We start from the raw sequence: 24,593 nt of genomic DNA on the forward strand, positions 1-24,593 counted from the left end.
TTAACTATATAATATTTTGGCATTTAATTCATGACATTTTAATTGTGACTTGTGGATATATTAATATTGTTCTTCCTCTTGATGATGTCACACAATGGCGACCACCATGCGCCTGTGCAATGGCCTTTTTCTACGCACTTTGTAGATGTGTCTTGTTGATGGAAATTTCCGTTCATAATAGTTTCTGAATTATAAGTCATATATTCACTCGTTTCCGTCATTGCCAAACGGAATTATATAATTGTTGTAGCAAATATCGAACTGTCAAGCACTGGACTTCTTTCCCTTGTGCTATTTCTTTTTTTGAAGTTGATCAACTTTTGAAGTTATTATTTTTCGTTGATATGGAGTTCCACGGTGGTGGGTCTGGTGGGGTCGTGGTCAGTGGCAGTAACGTACCTGCATTTCTTACCAAACTTTGGACTCTTATTGAGGATCCGGACACCGATCCTCTGATCTGCTGGAGCCCAGTGAGTTAGCATTAGTAGCTAGCAAACTAGTTATCTAACCTGCTAGCTAGCTGCTGGACATCTAAGTAAATTAACATAGGCTTGGTTCGCTTTATAGACAGTTTGTCACTCAAGGTGGTTTCACATTTCATATGTGATGTTAGCGGGGCATCACTTATATATAGTTAACGTTAGTTATACGATAAAACCTACAGTGAACTAACGTTAACTAGATTATCTAGCGTTAGCTAATTTCCTAACCAGATTATACGAGTAACGAACTCTTGAGTCCGAAAGATGTAGCTAGGTTAGCTATCCAGCTAGCTAATTTGGTCAATCGTGAAGGTGATACATTTATTCAGCTGCAATTAATCAGCGAAAAAAAAAACTAGGCCGGAAGGTTTTGTTAGTCCACGCGTCAGCTGTTCCTGGGTGTCAATGATCATTTTCAAGCTATGTTAGCAAGCCACCTGTCTGCAGCGAACTACTTAATTTGGTTAACTGTGAGTGTAGACAGTATGTAGCTGTCTGTGTGTCTAAAAAGACATGCAAAAAAATTCAAATTGAAACTCGCTAACGTTAGCTACAGCATTGTAATGAGAAAAGGGGGTGTGTGAAAAGGGGTGTGTGGCTGTGTAAACAATTTGACAGTCTTTGCCAGCCGCAATGTTGGAATTCTCAGTAGCCAATAAATTGATGTTTCTCTAAGTTGTACAGCTAACGCCGGGTCATTATGTCTAAAAACAAATGTTATAATTTATGTTCACAAATCCATTTTTTGTCACATGCTTCATAAACCACAGCTAAAGACTAACAGTTAAATACTTTCCGGCTCTTCCCAACAATGAATAGAAAAAAGATGAAAACACGAGGAATAAATACACAATGAGTAACGATAACTTTGTACCAGTATCGAGTCGATGTGCAGGGGTACGAGGTAGTTGATGTACAGTGCATTTGGAAAGAATTCAGACCCCTTGACTTTTTCCACATTTGGTTATGTTGAAGCCTTAATCTAAAACAACAGTTGATCAATGAAAGGTTTAAAAAATAAATGGAAATATCAAATTTACATAAGTATTCAGACCCTTTACTCAGGACTTTGTTGAAGCACCTTTGGCAGTGATTACAGCCTTGAGTCTTGGGTATGATGCTACAAGATTGACATGTCTATTTGGGGAGCTTGTCCCATTCTCTGCCAGTCCTCTCAAGCTCAGTCAGGTTGGATGGGTTGCTGCACAACTATTTTCAGGTCTCTCCAGAGATTTTTGATTGGGTTCGAGTCGGTGCGCTGGCTGGGCAACTCAAGGACATTCAGTCTTGTCCCGAATCCACTCCTTTGTTGTCTTGGTTGTGTGCTTGGGGTCAGTGTCCTGTTGGAAGGTGAACATTCGCCCCAGTCTGAGGTTCTGAGCACTCAGGAGCATGTTTTCATCAAGGATCTCTCTGTATTTTGCTCAGCTCTTTCCCTCGATCCTGACAAGTCTCCCACTCCCTGCCGCTGAAAAACATCCCCACAGCATGATGCTGCCACCACCATGCTTCACCATAGAGATGGTGCCAGGTTTTTTCCAGATGTGACGCTTGGCATTCAGGCCAAAGAGTTCCATCTTGGTTTCATCAGACATGAGAGTCTGATGTTTCTCATGGTCTGAGAGTGATTGGTGGAGTACTGCAGAGATGGGAGAACCTTCCAGAAGGACAACCATCTCCATAGAGGAACTCTGGAGCTCTGTCAGAGTGACCGTTAGGTTTTTGGTCACCTCCCTGACCAAGGCACTTCTCTCCTGATTGCTCAGTTTGGCCCAGGCAGCCAGCTCTAGGAAGAGAGTCTTGGTGGTTCCAAACTTCTGCCATTTTAAGAATGACCACTGTGTTCTTGGGCATCTTCAATGGTGCAGACATTTTTGTTTACCCTTCCCCAGATCTGTGATTTGACAATCCTGTCAAAGGAGGGTTTGTCATACACCGGATAGGTGTTGTGAAATGTGTTGTTTTGTGGAACAAATTAGGATTAAGTGCCTTGCTCAAGGACACATCGTCAAATTTTATTTTACCTTGATGGTTAATGGCCCAACGCTCAAACAGCTAGGCTACCTGCCAATTTATTATTCTTATTTTATTAAATGTCAAATGATGTTGCTGACTAATAAGGAATTATCTGGCCTCTACCTTTTGCACTCATTGACCCTGAGGGTGAAAGCATAGACAGTCATAATTATGTTTTCTCTTACTACTGGGTAGGAGACAATCCTGTGTGTGTTGATACGCTGTCTATCCAAGGGCATCCTCTGTTCATGGACTCTGGTCCAAACAGCGGACTTCTATCTGTGCATCCTTTTCACCGAAAGTGAATAAATAGCAAAATAACTGACAAACATTCAGACAAAACACTTCTATTGCGCTTTGGCACTGGATCATTTTAGCCGTCATTGCACAGGAATTGCTTCACAATGGTGAAGTTGTAGGAGGTTTTGTGTGTGAACTAACCCCAGAATATTGAGATTATGTACAAGCAAATCGACTAATTAGGACATTTTCTTTACTGATTTGATGAAGTTTTTAGGATGCATTGCCATTAGCGGTCGGCGTCATTGTTTTCTCTTTAACCTTCCATAATCAGTGTAAGTAGAGCCTTTATCAGACCCAAAGTAGTGAATTAGTTTAGCTTTGTCGTAGGCCAGCCAAAGCAGCTTAACTTGATTCTTACTTTAGTCCATTTTTATTTTGCTAGGGAGTCATGTTGAAACCAATGTCTCTTTTACAAATGAGCAGTGGTTATAATTATAGGCCTAGCCAAGTTAAACGGGTTGTGCACTATTTATTTAAAGGGATACAGTAGATAAAGGTCTTCATGCCAAAATAATTTACTGTTCTTTCTCTTCCTTTACAGAATGGAAACAGCTTCCATGTGTTTGATCAGGGCCAATTCTCCAAGGACGTGCTTCCCAAGTATTTCAAACACAATAACATGACCAGCTTTGTACGCCAACTCAATATGTGTGAGTTGTCATTCATGTATTTAACATGTTAGGCATGGCAATGCCATGGAATTCAAACGTGCTGGCATAATCATGTGGGCTACGTTATATGCAATATCGTTTAGATGAGGGGCTCCTGTATAGTTTGAATTGCTGTCCTTATTTTGTTTGTCTATATACTATGGCATTTATGGTAAGACACATGACGTAGTAATTGCCAAATCCCACACAAGGCTAAAGTAAGTATAGTGTAAACCGAAAAGTAGAAAATCTTATGTTGAAGAGAGATTTTACTCATGCAAATCTACACTTATACTTTTACATTTGCCTCCAGCATCTACACTGATTGGTTCTGGGTGTTTTGGTAGATTCTACCTAATTATTTGCTTATATTATGATGAGCCTTTAAACCAGCGGTGTCACACACATTTTGCCCCGGGGGCTGCATTCGGTCTTCAACGAGGTCCGGAGGGCCGCACCAAAAATTGGTTATGTTTCCTTGCAGTCGAAGTTGGGGGGGGGTCCTCTATCGTAATTGTTTTAATTTCCAATGCTCCCTAACTGTAGTGATTTAAAAACTATATGACTATAGGTCCATTATCCTTACTCCACAGTTTCCATTTGATTTAAGTAATTTTAACTTCCCATCGGCCAGATTAGACCCCTTCTCGGGCGGTATCCGGCCCGCTGGTCCCTGCTTTAATTAGACTCAACGGAGGGCCTTTTTTAATAGATGCTATTTCTCTGAAGTTGAGGTAGATGTTAAAATGTATTTCTTATACTGTGAAAGCCTTGTGCTTTTTGTTTGTGTCTTTAAGCAATAAGGCTTGGGGGGTGTGGTATATGGCCAATATACCACAGCTAAGGGCTGTTCTTATACATGACGCAATGCAGAGTGCCTGGATACAGCATTTAGCCGTGATATATTTGCCCTATACCCCACCCCCTTGTGCCTTATTGCTATTATAAAATGGTTACCAATGTAATTAGAGCAAAAAATATATATGTTTTGTCATACCCGGGGTATACGGTCTGATATACCACGGCTTTCAGCCAATCAGCATTCAAGGCTCGAACCACCTAATTTATAATTGGTTATATAATCCACTTGATTTATTAAGACTGAGAAGACTTGGAAGAGGAAGATATAATTGCATGCAATGACCTAGAAACCAGGCACATTTTAGAAACGGTAAATACAGGCAAGGTAATTGCCACATATCTCGAAATTGAATGGTAGTGCCATAGTCAACTGTAAGTTGTTGTTATAACTTTCTACAGACGGCTTCCGCAAAGTAGTCCACATTGAGCAGGGCGGTCTGGTGAAGCCTGAGAAGGATGACATGGAATTCCAGCATCCCAACTTCATCCGCGGACAGGAGCCTCTACTTGAAAATATAAAACGGAAAGTTACCAATGTAAGTGCAAAACGATGAGATGGCATCGTGTGACGTGTCTTGAATCGCCTATCAAACCTTTCTTCATACTGGGCTTGACATAGCCTAGACAGTATTACCAATATATAAAATGTATAGTCAGGCTCCTCAGTCAGGCAGCATGTGCTCCAGGTTCTTGGCCTGCTCTTCTGCTCTCCTCCTAGGCCAGATTGAGCTGATCTAGGGGCCTCTGTGGAGCCAGACAGCTGAGGATGGGAGGATTAGAGAAGGCAGGCCAGGGAGATGGTAATCTGATGTTGCCTGACACAGCCACTTTCTACTCTGCTCAGTCTGTTTATTTACAGCCACTTCCATCTGCACCTTGATATAGTCTGCCTCGGGCCAACTGATCAGTTCAGGCTAAAAACTGATAACCAAATCATAGTCTTTTCATTGTGTTTCCATTGTCTATCCCTCAGGGTTCCTGTCGGGGCCAAGGCCTACACTGAAGGCTCGTTTTTATCTCTTTCCCTCCTCACTTTAATACCTTTTTGCTTTAGCAGTTTTCTTTGCTTTAACCATTTCGTCATGTTCTCTCTCCCTTTCAGGTGTCCAATGTTAAACATGAAGACCTCAAGATGAGCTCAGACGATGTCTCAAAAATCCTGACCAATGTGCAGAACATAAAAGGCAAGCAGGAGACCATAGACTCCCAAATCATCGCCATGAAGCAGTAAGTGAAACGTTGAGAGGTATATTCTGATTCAATCTCATGCATATTAGACGGTCGACTCAGCTTAACTAATACATTGACGGGAACCAAATCAAACAATGTCTAACAAACCATAGTACAAAGTACAAACCCCCAAGTCCACAACTCCACATAGATGCAAGATTCATAAACAGTGTCAGAATTGACTGCCCCTTGAATGATGCAAAAACGCTATTCAACAGCTTACCCTTTAAGTTCCACACAATTAGATATTCTCCCCCCCCCCCCACCCCACCCCACCCCACCCCTTGCTGCCGTGTTGCTATATTAGCAAGTATGCATACTGTGTGTCCCTATAGTGCTGCAGTAGCGTACCATGCTGCATTAAGGCGGTGTAAGCCAGTTTATTTAAAGCTGATGATTAGGTTGCATGAGGCAGGATTCCGAAAGGTCTGTCATAGGCTGTAGTACTGTATATACACACTACGTTACATAAAGCATGTGGACACCTGCTCGTCCAACATCTCATTACAAAATCATGGGCATTAATGTGGAGTTGCAGAACAGTTCTTGTGCTGATGTTGCTTCCAGATGCAGGTTGGAACTCGTGGTGAGTGTTGCAACCGAGGACAGACAATTTTATGCACTAAGCATTTCAGCACTCGGCGGTCCGGTTCTGTGAGCTTGTGTGGCCTACCGCTTCACGGCTGAGCTGTTGTTGCTCCTAAACGGTTCCACTTGACAATAACAGCACTTAGTTAACCAGGACAGAAATTTGAAGAACTGACTTGCATCTGATGTCGTCACGTAGGGTAGGCCAGAAGGCTATACTGGAAAACCTAACCTCTGTCAAAATAAAAAGATGGGGGAGCCGCAAAAGTTCTTCTGTGCTTCAGGGTGTTTATTTACAAATTGATTCTGGAACAAAAACAACAGTACTGACATTAAACGTATACCTTATGGGACAGCTAAACACAATGCTGCCCCATTCACAGCTCAATCCAAAATGGCCTCTTCCATGAACTGAGAGGCTCATTTTATAGGGCTAGCCCCTCCCCTCAGAACAATTAACACCAATTAATTAAGCAATTAACTCGTCAAACCTACATTTTGCATTAACTAAACATACTAAAGTATATAAATTGCAACATGTTTATGAAACAATATCCAACATAACAGTTATAAAATGACATTACTACTGACAGTGTCTTTCAATATGCACATTTACATTAATGAGCCATTTGGGACAGGCACTACAATGTCAGCCCAATTCCCTTAGCTTGGGTCCTTACCCAGCATACCCGGAAGATACAGAGAGAGGAACAGAACAAACAAACAAAGCGCTCATCCACAACATAGATAAGTATAATGCATGTTGTTTATATTAACTATGAACATTGACATACGTGTGAAATGTATGTACTAAGACAGAGAAGTTAACTTGTGTGTTGACCCACATTGTTACCTTACCTGATAACGAAGCAGGGAGGAGTGATGAATGTGTGTGTGCGTTAAAGTACCAAATGCTGCCAGTGGCCAGTGACGGACTCTACGTCACAAAGTCATTGAGCTCTTCATTAAGGCCATTCTACTGCCAATGTTTGTCTATAGAGATTGCATGGCGGTGTGCTAGATTTTCTGCTGTAATAGCCAAATCCACTAATGCTGGCACCTGACTGTCCGTGTGCTGTTTAAATCTACAGAGCTGTCATAAATTACAGCTTTCAAAACATTTTCACCAGCTTTAAACAATTATTAATTGAGTATGTCTATTGATATACATTCTTATGGTGGTAGAACATAAAACCGATATTTAAAAATGCAAAATTACTTATTTAATCTACAAAACAAAAACATTCAATTGAGAGTTGGACCTGGTCTGTTTCCATGTTGTGATCAAGTGTGTGTCCAGGTTTGGTTTGAGTTAAGTTCAGGGTTTGTTTTGTGTGATCTTTTTCTGGATGACTTGATCAGACTGAGTTCCATGTTTTGTTGCAGTAATGATGTGGATACTGACATAACTCAGCCTGGTTAGTTATTGGTTATAATGTCTTCATCAGATGTGGTTTCAAAGTGGAGAGTTCCCATTTTGTAGCAGTTATGTGGGATAACCCATTGGGTTGTGTCAGTGTGCCCCACTCTGGGACAATATAATGGTGGCTCATCTTTCAGGACACCACGTTGCCATTCTAAAAGCATGAGGTTCTTCTCATGCAGCTGGGATGATGTGGGTGTGCTGTTCACCAGCTGCCTGTAGCCCGTCCGGGTGCATGTCAGAACCCACATCATTATTATAATCCTTCCTACACGCGCACACAGGCGCGCTTGGGTTCTCCAGCTGGACCTCACCCATGGACTCTTCATTGCCACCGAGGGTTTTCTCTCCTGTCCCAAACAGGTTATTAATAAACCAGACTTTTTCTGCATGGTACCATGATGCAATACGCACAGCAGATTTCATTGTGACCTCATTCATCGTGTCCATCTACACAGCATGACAGTCTCTCTCTCCATGTCTCTCACCAGGTCTTAGAATAGATGGGATTATTTACCTTGTTTTATCTAATCTGTTTTATCCAATTTGCCTATTTGATTAAGATATGTTACTCAAGAATGATGGCTGTCCATCACCCGAGGTGGGTGGCTCTCACGCTTTCTTTGGGAGAAAAAAAAACTGTATTGTTCTCTATTACCACATTCCACCTCCCCTCTGACCCTTGAACACATCTGACGTGCCAAAAAGTAATAGGTATGTTTCCAATTATCTGATCCCGTTCACATGTCAAATAATCCCTCAGTATTGGTTAGAATGGTGTTCTGGGTTGGGGCCTATGGTGAGGAATCCACACCTGACCCTATAAATCCCTGTTCGTCTGCCCCACAGGGAGGTCAGCACAGATGGTGGGCTTTTACAGGGCAGAGTGGGTTTACAAGGCAACAGAGACCACTGATAAAGGACCTCTCTTTCCCACACTGGAAGTATGGGGGCCCTGTAGCACTCCGATGGCACCCCAGTACTCATGTCCTTCAACCCTGGTTTGGTCGCGGTTTTAATATCACATCAGTGTGCTGGAGGTTCTTAACCTTAACGTGCGTTACTCTGTAACAATGCCAGGATGTAAGGCCTAAGCTTTGATTATCAGCAAATGTATTTTTCATTTTGTCCTCGCCGCTAGGCCTAATGTTTGTTTTATTTTTTATTTTTTGGGGGGGTCTAGAATAGTTTCATTTGCAGAATCTGAGAGGAGCCTTAATAAAGACACAAGACTAAAATGCTAAACAAACTCTGAAATATCTAAAATTTGTATTCTGTTTATTGTGGCAGCACCATTTCACCAGGTCAAATTCTTGGTACATGTTGATGTACTTTGCAAATAAAGATTTTGATTCTTAAATATTTTATGATGGAGCCAGAAGACTCGATCTGACATATTTCACCAAGGTATTGTCTAGCCTGGTTCTGGCCTGGTTCTAGAACTGCTTACTCTGTTTGATAAATCCAGTGGGACTGAGACCATAGGAGATTGCAGGACAGCACAAATAGATGTGGGACTGGGCTCGGTGTTGTCTGAGTCCAGGGCATGTAATTTAATGTGAGACATGTGTATGGATGAATCAGGCCCATGAGCACACCTACAAAGTATCTGAACCAGAGTCTGAGGAGCCAGGCTTTAAGAGCCAGGTGGAGGGCAGGGTCTTTATAGACTGCACTAAAAAAGCTGAATAAACACATTGCGCTAAGATCTTTCAATAGCCATTAACTTAACAAAATAAACTGCCTCAACTATTCCTCAAATCTTTACCAGCGCAGTAAAAAATCTGCTGTGCCTTGATAGGTGTTCCACAGTATGGGTGGGTCTTAAAGATGAGAGCCTAAGCCCCCCCAAATCTTGGCTACATGTACTGTGGAGATTTAGGTACGTTAGGGATGAGTTGCTGTTCTGAGATTTTTACTTTCTGAATTATTTCAAATATGCTTTGCAACGGGTTATTAGGCTATTCAACTTTGACGTAGGAAACAACATCAGAAAGTCAAGGACTGCTGTCATTACAGCAAGTATCCATGACATACCCTTAGAGGATGTCATGGGATTGGGAATGGAAGGGAAGGGAAATTAACTGTCCCTGTATTCCATTTAAAGTTCAATGGATTTGTCATGTGTGGTTTATTTACCTGTAATCGAGTATCCCCTTTGTCTTTCCAGTGAGAATGAAACTCTTTGGAGGGAGGTGGCCAGCCTCCGACAGAAACACGTCCAGCAACAGAAAGTCGTCAACAAGGTAAAAGAGTTGCGTTACCTGCCTCTTCTCTGACCACCCAGAACAAGTAGGCTCTTCTATGTTTAACATAGTAGTTCATGTGATAACTCTTGGAATGACGTTCACTATGGAAATAAGGATTGATTGATTTCTTCTCATAAAACATGGGACCAACACTTGTTGCGTTTTTTAAATATTTTTGTTCAGTGTAAATCAACAAATATTTTCCTGTTAACTAGAGCTGGGACCATAAACTGAACATTATCAACACAGACCATACCAACCAATTATCGAGTCCGTTTTATTGATATCGGAAATCACGATAAGTAGCCTGTACTAGAGAAATGTGATAGTAACAACTGTTAAGTTGATGTTTTAAGTATCCCTATAGTTCTGTTATTATGGTGCTATCACTCTGATATTAGTACGCCTGTCCAGTAGTCTGACTAGATGGACCTGGCCTGAGTGTGATGGCGACTATGTACTAGGGTGAAGTAAACCTTGTTAAACAGGAACCTAGTTGTTGTGTCATTTTGAGTTAACATTGGTAGCAGAGGATGGCTTATAACTACAATGTGCCACCTCGCTTCGATGAGAAGAGGTCGTATGAAAGTTAGAAAAATTAACTTGGAATCTGGACACAGGTTACTAATCTGGATGAGAGAAAGCAAGCACTTGCAGTGGTATTATCACTTGAGGGAAGAGTGAGACATACAGCACTGGAAATATCGGTGGAGGATTTGAACAAGGATGAGAACTTTGATCAAGGCACTGGATTCTGTGTTTGCAATGACAGACTACCTAATGGATTTCGAATGGACTACATCATTTATTTTATACTTGAGCAATAGGATGCGCAAGTACGACATGGTTCTCCCGGATGCCGTGTTAGCTTTCAAGTTGCTATATTCCGCCTGTCTGGATGGGAGCGAGAAACAGTTGTCTTTGACTGCTTGTACTGTGCTGACTTGCGTCATTCAAGTCAGCACTAAAAATGATTTTTGGTGAGAAGACTTGTCACGCCAATAACTGATGGAATGCAAGTGAGTGACGCGGCATATTTCACTGAGCAGCAGAGAAAAGGCATTAAAACGTTCGCAAGACAACCAGACGAGCGCGCCATTGCCCAACACAAATCCACTGGACAGGTATGGAAGGAGATCAAAATGTGGTATTTGTCAAAGCACTTACCATTGGGTTATAGACTGTCCTTGTAAAAATGAACAGGTTAAACTAACAGGAAATGTGAACACAGATGGAGCAGTGTAACATTACACTGTTTTCAAATGAATCTGCTTCTGATACTGAGATCTTTATAGTTGAATCCTTATGATCTGCTGTTATTGACACTGTATGTACACAGTGTGTGGTGCAAAATGTCTTAATAGTTATGTCAGTGAACTAAATATGAAGTACAAAATATAATTGACACAACAGAGTTTTTATATTTGGAGATGGGGGAGTCCGTGTAAGAATAAGATTCTGACGGGGCACAAAGGAATTCCCCTCTCTGTGGAATTTAAGCTGATCAATTGCGGTCAAATTCTATGGGTTGCTAGACAGAGTAGATCTCATGTATTGTTTGACTGCAACTTGGCAGCCAACACAACACGCCACTGTACAAACCATCCATGGGGCAAACAAAGTTGTTCGTAAACTGAAATCACAACAAGTGACTGAAGTTTCAGCATGTTGGAAAAGATGACTCTGAAACTAGTTGTCTTTAGTGATGCTTCCCTAGGGAACCTTAGATGTAGGCACACAAGGTGGACATATAATTGTGTTAATGGGTGAAGGAGGAAGTTTCTCACCTATCTGTTAGCAGTCAAAACGGAATAGAAGGGTTGTCCGAAGCACACTTGCTGGAAAAACCCTTGTTCTTACGGATGGAATTGGCTATGCCATCTTTTTGACACATCTGTTCTCAACTGTAGTTTGTCACTGGCAACTTACTACTCTCCCTAGTTGATGCTGTCAAGTCAACCAAGTCTGTCACAGAGAAACGACTTCGTCTTGAGATTAGCACCATCGATTAACTAATCCAAACACAGAGAATCAAACAGATTCTGTGGTCAGACCCAAAGGAACAGCTTTTGCTGGCTGTCTGACTAAAAAGCGAGCTGCAGGTCTTGTGTTTCTAAAGGCATGTAGTAATGGAAAGTGGCAGCTTGAGTAATAGAAATCTAAAAATATTTAATGTTCAGGAAATCCCAAGTGCAATATACCAAAACACAGTTTAACTTGTTGTTAATCCAGCCGGCGTGTCAGATTTCAAAAAGGCTTTAGGGTGATAGCAAACCATGTGATTATGTGAGGACAGCTCTCAGCAGACAAAACATTACAAACAGCTAGCAGCAAAGTAGATTGGTCAGAAAAGCAATACAATTAATCACTTACCTTTGATCTTCGTATGTTTGCACTCACGAGACTCCCAGTTGCACAATAAATGTTTGTTTTATTCGATAAAGATTCTCTTTATATCCAAAAACCTCCATTTGGTTGGCGCGTTTTGTTCAGTAATCCACAGGCTCGTGCGGTCATGACGGGCAGACGAATTCCAAATACTATCTGTAAAGTTCATAGAAACATGTCAATTTTTTTTTATAATCAATCCTCAGGTCATTTTTACAATAAATAATCGATAATATTTCAACCGGACGGTAGCCTTTTCAATAGAAGAGAAAGAAAAGGCCTCGCTCCAGGTGCGCACGCATGCACAAATCTGAGGACATCTGACTATCCACTGACGCGATGTGATCATTCTCGCTCATTTTTCAGAATAAAGGCCTGAAACTGTCTAAAGACTGCTCACACCTTGTGGAAGCCATAGGGAAAGGAATCTGGTTCATATCCCTTTAAATGGAGGATAGGCTTGCAATGGAAAAGTGTAGTTCCTGGATGGATTTCTCAGGTTTTCGCCTGCCATATCAGTTCTGTTATACTCAGAGACAATATTTTGACAGTTTTGTAAACTTTAGAGTTTTCTATCCTAATCTGCCAATTATATGCATATTCTAACTTCTGGGCCTGAGAAATAGGCAGTTTACTTTGGGCACGTTTTTCATCCAAACATCAAAATACTGCCCCCTAGCCTAAAGAGTTTTTAACAACCATATTCAAAGGTGGTGGTTGTACTATGGTTACAGTAATATACACAAGTAGCCTACTCAGTTCACATTCATGTTATAAACCTAACATTCTATTTATCATTATTGTGATAATCCAGTAAATGTATTGTGAAATGTTTTTTTGACTCCCCCAGCTCATCCAGTTCCTAGTGACCCTGGTGCAGTCCAACAGAGTCCTGGGGATGAAGAGAAAGATGCAAGTAATTTAGAATAGCAACCTCTCATTCACTCAAATAGTGGTCTGTTTTTTTTTTATTTGTCTGACTCTTGTCTGGTCTCTCTATGGTACTACAGTCCCCTGATGCTGAACGACAGCAGCTCCGCCCACTCCATGCCCAAGTACAGCAGGCAGTACTCTCTGGAACACCTTCAGGCCTCGTCCTCTATCTCTGTGAGTTCACCTTCTCCTGGAACCTAGCCTAGATTGGCACCTTCCGGTGGTAGAAATGGAACAGGCCTGCACTCTTAAAATACTGTAACAATATCAGATAGAAAGCACTCTTCTTGTATTGTGAGTTGGAGGGGGGGGGGGGGGGTCAGGCTGATTTGAATTCACAGTAATATATTTAGGCCAAATTATGCTTTTGATACAGCTGTACTTTACAATTTGAGGGATTTGTAAGACATGTTTTGATGTAGGCTAGTGAAGTTACCAAGAAGTGTGACGCTCGCCAGGAAAGATGAACAACTCATAATCTCAGACATGAGAATGTAGCTACTTTAAGTCACTAGCCAGAGGTAATGCATTCCGAGAGGTGTGGTTGCTGGAGCTCCACTAAGGTGTAATGTTATTTAAGCCTGTGTTACATAACTGATCTTGTTAGGATGTCAGGGCAGATTTAGTCTTCTTGTGAACGTGTGTCCTACTCCCAGCCCTCGGGCTCCCCATTCACCAGTACAGGTCTCTTCACGGCGGAGTCGTCACTTAACAACGGCCCCATTATCTCTGATGTCACTGACCTGGCTCAGGCCAGCCATGTGGAGGTCACCAATGAGTGGATGGAGGAAAGGTTAGTGACTGTTAAAATTCAGGAACAACTCCTGACCCTATACCAAATATACACTAATTTAAAAAAATGTCAATTTCTCTTCCTGTCTTCAGCGCGAGCCCATTGGTCCACATAAAGGAGGAGCCGTCCAGTCACATGTTGGAGGAGGTGTGTCCTGCTGAGGTTGTGATCGGGGGGGCAGGGGTCCAGGTTGACACGCCTCTGTCCCCCATCAACTTCATCAACTCCATCCTGCAGGAGAGCAACGAGCCTAATGCGGCCCCTGCCCCCACGACCCCTACTGAGCAGAAGTGTCTCAGCCTCGCCTGTCTAGACAAGTGAGTAATCCCCAGATTATGTCACCGTGTCCAGGTTCCACTGCCAGTCTGTCCCTCAGCCCCTCCTACCGAACACCTTGCAACAGATTACCACAATGAGCCTAGTTCTCTACCCTAAAAAGTATTTATTTTTTTGTTCACTTCTTGTATTTCAAATTTGCTCAACACACTGCGGCAACAGCAAGTGATAGGAACTCCACCCGGCACTTTTAACCGTTGCTCGTCGCGGGGTGTGTCCATCGCTTACGATCCACTTGCATCACACTAGCCTTTCATTATATTTTATATTCTGTTGTCCCATGCCAGTCAACGTCTGCAGCCAGCCTAATGCCCTAGGTTTCTCTGTGTATCACGTCACGTTGCATCAGGAGGATGTGCTAGCGACGCAAAGCAGCTCTCCACTGATAAATAGGGCAGCTGTTAGCACTTTATGCTAGTTTAATAAGCACCGTCGTTCAACAAGCTCTACATAAACAAACCCACTGGCTTGTCCCGAGTGTTGCTAAGTATACACTTCAAAGACTTCGCTAATTCTTTCAAACCAAACATGGATAATTTGGCATTTTAGACAGTTCTGTTTATTTGTTGCATTTCATCTTGGCTTTTTAGTTGTAGGATCCTGGCTGTTGTTACGAACGGTACATAATAAATAGCTCAATGTTTAATCAAACTAATGCATACTGTATATCTTAATCTACTCTATCTTTATGTAGATGGGTTTACGATATATTAGCGGTGCTGTTCATCTCTCACTCAAACATCCTCATTCTTTTTTACCTCTTTTGGGGGGGGGGGGGGGGGGGGGGGGTTGTTGTCTGTCAATGACTTGTACAGTTTCGGTGTCACTGCTGAAATGAAAGTGTTTGTTTCATTGAAATCGTACTCTGATAAAATACATGTATCCTAGACTGTCCGAACATTTTTATTTTTTATTTCAGGATTCCTTTTTAAACCAGCTGTAAATTCTGTTCCTCTGCCCCCAATGCCCATTATTCTAATTTTCAGCCAATGAGAAGCTGCGTAGCCTATGTAATCCCCACCCCTGGGCTTTAGTCAACCTATGGGGTGCCGTGTGTAGTAGTCTGCTCTCCTCTTTCCAGCTGTTGTTCTTTTATCTTTTCAGTTCTACACAGAAGTCAGAGGTCTCCCGCCTCTTCCCCTGCCCCTCCTCGTCTCTACACCTCAGACCTATCCCAGGGTTAGCATTTCAGTTGGCCCACAAACACTGTTGTTGTCATCTCCCAGAATGTTTGATTGACGCTGCTGTACCTGGCATTGCCACCAGCAACAAGCCCAGAAAACGAACTGTCAAGCCTATGTGATCTGTAGTAAGAGAAATAAACAAAGTGATTTGTGTATCTATTGAGCAAATATATATTGAATCATTATTGAGGCTTGTATCATTTATAATAGTTTACCATATCCCTTGATGTAACAACCTTTTCCCTGGGTCTACAAGTGGATCGTGCTTCTCAGTATTTGGCACCAACTTGTGTCATTGTTGATTATTAACAATGTTTTGAACCCACATGGGCTTGAAAAAATGGCTGATTTTAGTATGGTTTGTCCAAATGTAAATCTAACTGCATTCAACTCGACCCCATAGGCTACCCTCCATTTAGGTCAAACGGCAATCATTCTGTGAGTGGTTTTAATGTGACAGGCCCAGTGAACTATAGGCAAACCATTCCACTTTCTGGGCATCAGGTTCACAACTCAGTGATTGTGTGGCCCACTCATTGCTTTTCCAATGGCTTCTGCAGCTCAAATTAAACGAGTTGTTGGTTGATTTAACTACCATTTGTTTTAAGCAGCTAATTTGCTTTAATGCATGTGCTTAGTCAGGGAGATGTTCAATGATGAATATGAACCATGTTGAATTCTCTTTTTGGTGTAGGAGTGAGCTCAGTGACCATTTGGACAGCATCGACAATGGCCTGGAAAACCTCCAGACTATCCTGAATGCACAGTCCATCAATTTTGAGTCCTCACCCTTCTTTGAAGTAAGTTTAGCCTTTTTCTTAGCTTGATCCCGGATCTGTTTGTGGGACCAGATCGACATCGGGCTACTATATTCTGGGGCGTTTCCTATGTGGAACACTAACCAGTCAGATTAGAGATTTGTCGCTGCTGGGCAATTCTAGGTGCGTTTTTAAAGGGACGGTGGCTTTGTGAAGGATGATGCTAGGTGGTCAACCTGGTGTGAGTGAGGACAATGACTAGATGAAACCAACAAGAGTTAGTTATGGTTCATGTCTATTTTCTAATTCCTCCGGTGTCTTGTTTTTGTTCATCTGCTTCATCTGAACCCCAGGGGATAATAATGTTTTCTACCACTACTTGTCTTTCAGTTCTTCAGTTCTTCCCTGCCTGGCTCTGAATTCGACCTGGAGAGCCTTGACAGTGTAAGTTAGACAGAATCAAAATCACCTTTTCGCCAAACACATTTGCATGTACAGGAATTTGACTCTGTGAAATGGTGCTGCGACAATGAACAGAATAATACAGAGACGATATACAGACAGAATTTACACAATCCACTTTATGTACACAATGAACATCAGGCTAAAATCTACAGACAACACTATAAGCTGCATTATGAGTTGCGCATACAGATGTATACACAGTGAACAAAACATTATGACCACCTGCTCTTTCCATGACAGACTGACCAGGTAAAAGCTATGATCCCTTATTGATGTCACTTCAATCAGTGTAGATTAAGGGGTGGAGACAGGTTGAAGATGGATTTTTAAGCCTAGAGACAACTGAGACAAGGATTGTGTATGTGTGCCATTCAGAGGGTTAATGGGCAAGACAAATTACGTGCCTTTGAACGGGGTATGGTAGTAGGTGCCAGGCGTACAGATTTGTGTTTAGAATTGCAATGCTGCTGGGTTTTTCACGCTCAACAGTTTCCTGTGTGTATCAAGAATGGTCCACCACTCAAAAGACTTCCAGCCATCTTGACACAACTATGAGAAGCATTGGAGTCAACATGAGCCAGCATCCCTGTGGAATGCTTCAGATGCCTTGTGGAGTCCATGCCCTGTCAAATTTAAGCTGTTCTGAGGGGAAAGCAGGGGTGCAACTCAATATGAGCAAGGTTCTTCAACTTTTGACTGTGTAAATAAAGCACTTTTCAGCATGGTAAATAAGGTTCAGGGCAAAGGGCATGATAGCTTGGTGTTCATTGTGTACGTACAATCTGGATTGGATAAATTCTGAGCGCAAAGAACAATGTGCAGTTCCTTGAATTTTTTTATGACCTTTTTATTTAACTAGACAAGTCAGTTGAGAACAAATTCTTATTTAACATGACTGGTTACCTCAGCCAAACCCTGGGCCAAGTGTGCACCGCCCTATGGGACTCCCGATCACAACCGGTTGTGATGCAGCCCGGGATCGAACCAGGGTCTGTAGTGACAACTCTAGCTGAGATGCAGTGCCTTAGTCCACTGCGCTACTCAGGATGGATAGTCAGTGGGTGAATAGTAAACTGTACTCCATGAATGAGAAGATCACTGTGGCCCGGTTGGTAAGGGCCACTATACGAGGGAAGAACCTGTTCAGGTGGTGGGAGGTTTTGGTTGTGATTGACCTGAGGGGGTGGAAGAGGTATGGATATAGACCCTCTGCTTTGGCAGTGTAAGATGACTGTGTCTTTAGCTGTTTACTGCTTTTGTTTTGTTCATGAAATAAGTTAGTCTCACTGTGGCCCTCGTTGTTCTAGATCCAGGACTTGCTTTCATCGGATCCACCTAAAGGGGCTGAGAGAAGTGACAACTACACCGGTAAGAACTCCTAATATACTGTATATCATGCTGAATATCCATTTCATTTTTATGTGACGTTTTATGGGAGTGACCGTGTGCTGCTAGTACCGCCGCTGCCACTTCTACTGCTAGTACCGCCACTTCTACTGCTGCTGCTAGTACCGCCACTTCTACTGCTCCTGCTGCTAGTACCGCCACTTCTACTGCTGCTGCTGCTAGTACCGCCACTTCTACTGCTGCTGCTGCTAGTACCGCCACTTCTACTGCTGCTGCTAGTACCGCCACTTCTACTGCTGCTGCTAGTACCGCCACTTCTGCTGCTGCTAGTACCGCCACTTCTACTGCTGCTTCTAGTACCGCCACTTCTACTGCTGCTTCTAGTACCGCCACTTCTACTGCTGCTGCTAGTACCGCCACTTCTACTGCTGCTGCTAGTACCGCCACTTCTACTACTGCTGCTGCTAGTACCGCCACTTCTACTGCTGCTGCTGCTAGTACCGCCACTTCTACTGCTGCTGCTGCTAGTACCGCCACTTCTACTGCTGCTGCTGCTAGTACCGCCACTTCTACTGCTGCTGCTGCTAGTACCGCCACTTCTACTGCTGCTGCTGCTAGTACCGCCACTTCTGCTGCTGCTGCTAGTACCGCCACTTCTGCTGCTGCTGCTAGTACCGCCACTTCTGCTGCTGCTGCTAGTACCGCCACTTCTGCTGCTGCTGCTAGTACCGCCACTTCTGCTGCTGCTGCTAGTACCGCCACTTCTGCTGCTGCTGCTAGTACCGCCACTTCTGCTGCTGCTGCTAGTACCGCCACTTCTACTGCTGCTGGTAGTACCGTCACTTCTACTGCTGCTGCTAGTACCGCCACTTCTACTGCTGCTGCTGCTTGTACCGCCACTTCTACTGCTGCTGCTGCTTGTACCGCCACTTCTACTGCTGCTGCTGCTTGTACCGCCACTTCTACTGCTGCTGCTGCTTGTACCGCCACTTCTACTGCTGCTGCTGCTAGTACCGCCACTTCTACTACTGCTGCTAGTACCGCCGCTTCCACTTCTACTGCTGCTTCTAGTACCGCCACTTCTACTGCTGCTAGTACCGCCGCTGCCACTTCTGCTGCTGCTGCTAGTACCGCCACTTCTGCTGCTGCTGCTAGTACCGCCACTTCTGCTGCTGCTGCTGTTAGTACCGCCACTTCTACTGCTGCTAGTACCGCCGCTGCCACTTCTACTGCTGCTTCTAGTACCGCCACTTCTACTACTGCTGCTTCTAGTACCGCCACTTCTACTGCTGCTGCTAGTACCGCCACTTCTACTGCTGCTGCTAGTACCGCCACTTCTACTACTGCTGCTAGTACCGCCACTTCTACTACTGCTGCTAGTACCGCCACTTCTACTACTGCTGCTAGTACCGCTACTGCTGCTGCTAGTACCGTTACTGCTGCTGCTAGGACCGCCACTTCTACTGCTGCTGCTAGTACCGCCACTTCTACTGCTGCTTCTGCTAGTACTGCCACTTCTACTGCTGCTGCTGCTGCTAGTACCGCCACTTCTACTACTGCTGCTGCTGCTGCTAGTACCGCCACTTCTACTGCTGCTGCTGCTGCTAGTACCGCCACTTCTACTGCTGCTGTTGCTGCTAGTACCGCCACTTCTACTGCTGCTGCTGCTGCTGCTGCTAGTACCGCCACTACTACTGCTGCTGCTGCTAGTACCGCCACTTCTACTGCTGCTGCTAGTACCGCCACTTCTACTGCTGCTGCTAGTACCGCCACTTCTACTGCTGCTGCTAGTACCGCCACTGCTACTGCTGCTGCTAGTACCGCCACTGCTGCTGCTGCTGCTAGTACCGCCACTGCTGCTGCTGCTAGTACCGCCACGCTGCTGCTGCTGCTAGTACCGCCGCTGCTGCTGCTGCTAGTACCGCCACTTCTACTGCTGCTGCTAGTACCGCCACTTCTACTGCTGCTGCTATTACCGCCACTTCTACTGCTGCTGCTAGTACCGCCACTTCTACTGCTGCTGCTAGTACCGCCACTTCTACTGCTGCTGCTAGTACCGCCACTTCTACTGCTGCTGCTAGTACCGCCACTTCTACTGCTGCTGCTGCTAGTACCGCCACTTCTACTGCTGCTGCTAGTACCGCCACTTCTACTGCTGCTGCTGCTAGTACCGCCACTTCTACTGCTGCTGCTAGTACCGCCACTACTGCTACTGCTGCTGCTGCTAGTACCACTTCTACTGCTGCTAGTACTGCCACTGCTGCTGCTAGTACCGCCACTTCTACTGCTGCTAGTACCGCCACTTCTACTGCTGCTAGTACCGCCACTTCTACTGCTGCTAGTACCGCCACTTCTACTGCTGCTAGTACCGCCACTTCTACTGCTGCTAGTACCGCCACTTCTACTGCTGCTAGTACCGCCACTTCTACTGCTGCTAGTACCGCCACTTCTACTGCTGCTAGTACCGCCACTTCTACTGCTGCTAGTACCGCCACTTCTACTGCTGCTAGTACCGCCACTTCTACTGCTGCTAGTACCGCCACTTCTACTGCTGCTAGTACCGCCACTTCTACTGCTGCTAGTACCGCCACTTCTACTGCTGCTAGTACCGCCACTTCTACTGCTGCTAGTACCGCCACTTCTACTGCTGCTAGTACCGCCACTTCTACTGCTGCTAGTACCGCCACTTCTGCCGCTGCTAGTACCGCCACTTCTGCCGCTGCTAGTACCGCCACTTCTGCCGCTGCTAGTACCGCCACTTCTGCTGCTGCTGCACTTGTGTGTGTGTATATATATATATATATATATATATATATATATATATATATATATATATATATATATATATATATATATATATATATATATAAATAACACACATCTTTGTATACCATAAGGTTAACAATGATCAATGAACAAAAACAAACCATTTTTTAAAAATCTACCTGCAGAAGAGCATGCTGGGAATTTGCTCCCAACATTTCCTGGTTGCTAAAAATTCGCAACTGTTCGCCTAATTTAAGTTTGTGACAGAACAAGCAGTGAAGAGAATCATTATCTTTTAAACCAATGTGAAATATGTTTTCGATAATACAATATTTTTGGTTATCAGCTGTTTGAAGCCGAGGAAAAACCCTTCAGCTGTGAAAAATGAAACTTAAGAATGGAAATCAGGCAAATGGGGCGTGTAGAATGGAGCTGCCGCTTCTCCGAGTTGCTTTAAATGAGTGACTGATGTATAACATTTCTATCTGAATTTGGTCAGGTCGCCCAAAAAGCAACATACTCTGCACATACTACATACTGCCAAAATTCACACTATTGAATCAACTCTGAAAATGTGCGCCTTAAACTTCTTGCTGTATTCTCCAAAGATGTGTAAAGGGGCTGTGGATACTCACCCCATGGATATCTCTCCCTGTCTCTGGTTACTCTTATGGAGTTAAACGTACTCCTCTCAATCAACTCCAGTTATCAACACTAACTCCAGCAAGCGGATCACTGTCAAGGGATTACTTTAACTCCAGCAGTCAATAAAATAAACTACACTGTGCTTCCAATTTTCCTTGATTTATATTATACAATGCTCAGCCATTATTGAATTATGCTTCTTTTCCAAAGCAAAAAATACTGATGATCTCATGTGTTTTCATATGTTGATTAAAGCAGGGAAGCAGCTTGTCCAGTACACCACCCAGCCAATGCTACTGACTGACCCATTGACCAATGAGAACGGGGGGGCGGACCTCCCCACTCTGCTGGAGGGGGACTTGTATTTCAGCCAGGACCCTGAAGAGGAACCTACCATCTTACTCACCTCTGACATAGCAGCACCAGACAAGCCCAAATTATCCTGAAGAAACTTTTTATAAAGGGATGTACTAGTATGTTTAATTTTATTTTGTCGTGTTCATGTGCAGATAATGAGAAATCAACCCGGTTGAATCCAAATGATGGTTTTTCACTATTCTCTGAGCTATTGAGCTTAATTCATTTCAAGGCTTAAACTTCCTAGTGAAAGAATTTTGCTTTAGATTAATCGAAACAGAAGTTCGATTTAAATTACTGCAATGGTTTGTTCAGCTCTTGGAAATGACTTCCAGGGTTGAATTATCTGTGGTCTTATTGGCGGGCCTTAAATAAAACTCCCTAAAAGCTTAATCATTACCAGGTCAAGTTTTAAGCATTGATCACCAAGTTCCTTTAATGAATAAAAGTGGACGTATTCAGAATAATTGTAACACAGGGCATCGATCCAGTACATTACTGTTTCTGGGGGAAAAACACTTCATCTTTTTGTTTCAATTTTTTTCTGGAGAGGTGGGGGGTTATTTTCTTTTACCTATTGATATAATGGTAGTACCTTTATAATTTTAAGTGTTTCTAAATATTTGTACTGCACCATTATCTTGATTTATTCACATTAGATGCAGAAAGTGTTTTTTCTTTGACATGTTTTCATTGCAGAATTCATAATGGAATGCTGTTGGTATTTCAGCACCTTTAAAGTTATTGAAGTTTTTAATGATAGATTCCTTTAGTTGCTACATCTAAGCATTCTAGAAGAATATAACTTAAATGCCTCATGAGCTTTAGTTCAACTGTCGTTCCCCATCAGAACCCAAAATTTAAATCTTGTTTTGTTTGTAAACAATGTATACTGAACCAAAATATAAATGCAACCGTTTCAAATGTTTTATTGGTTACAGTTCATATAAGGGAGCCACTCAATTGGAATTAATTAGGCCTTTAATCTAAGGATTTCACATGACTGGGCCGGGGTGTAGCCATGAATGGGCCTTGGAGGGTGTAGAGGCCCACCAGAATAAGTTTTTCCCCCAAAAAGTGCTTTATTAGACAGAAATACTCCTGTTTCATCGGCTGTCTGGGGGACTGGTCTCAGACAAGAAGCCAGACGTGGAGGTCCTGGGCTAGCCTGGTTACACGTGGTCTGCTTTAGTGAGGCCAAATTCTCTAAAATTACTTTGGAGGTGGCTTATGGTACAAAAATTAACATTCAATTCTCTGGCAACAGCTCTGGTGGACATTCCTGCACTCAGCATGCCAATTGCAGACTCTCTTAAAACTTGATACACTTGTGGCATTGTGTTGTGACAAAACTGCCCATGTTAAAGTGGCATTTTATCACCAGCACAAGTTGGACGTGTATAATGTTCATGCTGTTTAAGCAGCTTCTTGATTCAACACCTGTCAGGTGGATGGAATATCTTGGCAATGGAGAAATACAGGGATGTTAACAAATTTGTGCAGAAAATGAGATAAATAAGCTTTTAAGCCTGTATGGAACATTTCTGGGAAATTTCATCTCATGCAACATGGGACCAACTCTTTACATATTGTGTTTATATTGTTGTTCAGTGTAACTGTAAACAAACACTATATAGCCTGGGTTGTGTTTCGGGGGATGCATGGCTCTCGACCTTCGACTCCCGAGTCCGTACCATCACAGCAATGAGACTGTAATTACCAATTGGATACCACGAAATTGGGGGGAATAACTTAATTGGGATCTCTAATTGGGGTCCTTGCATCTTCAGCTCTATGAAGTTGAGAGGTTACATTTCTCTAGCCTATACCTCAGCTTTTTTTTTGCGTTTGAACCCTCTTTTAGTGGATAACCCTTTTGTTCACAGCAAGTATTCATGTCTTGAAATCAAATCCTTTGAATTAAGACTGGCCTTTTATGCAATTGTACAGACTGCTTTTAGGACGCTTTCTGTCTATGACAAGAGACGGACATAATATCCCCGAGTTAATTATTTGTGAGCCAGCACATCCCATTATGAGTTGCTTTTTGGAAAATAGTTTAACTTAAAGCAGGATTACATGTTTATCCTCCCTCAATGTCTACTCAGTCCTATGGTTCTCATTTGGAAGCCTGTTTCCTTCAAGCTTTTTTTTTTTGTCAAATCCTTTTCTAGGAAAACAATTGAATATTGGTTCAAGTGTGAGGAACTTTGAAATGTTACTTTTACTGCCCCCGGAGGTAATTTTGAGTTTGTTCAAACTAGTTTTTTTTTTTTTGATTAATTGCCATTGAGACGGAGAAGGGGGAATTATTGGAGTGTATTGATGTGCGGAATTTTGAGTTTAGAACTTTTACCAATTTTACCGTAACACAATGTCACAGCCGGAGAATCCCAAATTACGCATGAGAACAATATTTTGTATATGGTATGTTTCAAATAAAATACATGAATTGTACATTAACTGCTGCATTTAAGGTGATATTGTAGTGGCAATTGATTGAGTAATCAGTTGAACAGGCAATTGGAGAACAAACAGTGCTCCCCCTTCAGAACATGAAAAATATGGAGACCGTTTGATGGTCAAAAATAGATGTTACTTTTAATGTAGAGTTTACTTTCAAGTAACATTTAGCAATGTACCGTTTCTGACAGGTCCCTGAAATCCCTGAAATTCCAAAATAACAAACCTTCATAAAGATTGAGTATATTGTTTGAGCTTTTATACAATTTTCACAAGGATTAAAACACTGATGATCCGTATTCATCAGAATCAGTTTTTGGTAGCCTCTTGTCTTTCTCGTTTATGCAACGAATAAA

At 42.8% G+C, this 24,593-nt stretch overlaps 1 protein-coding gene across 3 annotated transcripts; it reads left to right on the plus strand.

The window, feature by feature from the left end:
* Positions 1-94: 94 nt before the first annotated feature.
* On the plus strand, positions 95-24,231 carry LOC135551766 (heat shock factor protein 1-like). Of its 3 annotated transcripts, none has more exons than XM_064982983.1 (14): positions 95-470; positions 3,343-3,451; positions 4,712-4,848; positions 5,415-5,539; positions 9,724-9,799; positions 13,041-13,102; positions 13,201-13,297; positions 13,780-13,916; positions 14,009-14,233; positions 15,357-15,431; positions 16,131-16,236; positions 16,585-16,638; positions 17,967-18,027; positions 21,673-24,231. In XM_064982983.1, the coding sequence occupies exons 1-14, from the start codon at positions 345-347 to the stop codon at positions 21,861-21,863; spliced, it is 1,581 nt and encodes a 526-aa protein (XP_064839055.1). In that variant the 5' UTR covers positions 95-344; the 3' UTR covers positions 21,864-24,231. The 3 variants fall into 3 exon arrangements, with proteins under 3 accessions (XP_064839055.1, XP_064839056.1, XP_064839057.1); XM_064982984.1 differs by having other exon boundaries at positions 21,676-24,231; XM_064982985.1 differs by lacking the exon at positions 15,357-15,431.
* The last annotated feature ends 362 nt before the right edge of the window (positions 24,232-24,593 follow it).

The sequence above is a fragment of the Oncorhynchus masou genome, chromosome 13, assembly GCF_036934945.1.
Source record: "Oncorhynchus masou masou isolate Uvic2021 chromosome 13, UVic_Omas_1.1, whole genome shotgun sequence".
NCBI lineage: Eukaryota > Metazoa > Chordata > Actinopteri > Salmoniformes > Salmonidae > Oncorhynchus > Oncorhynchus masou.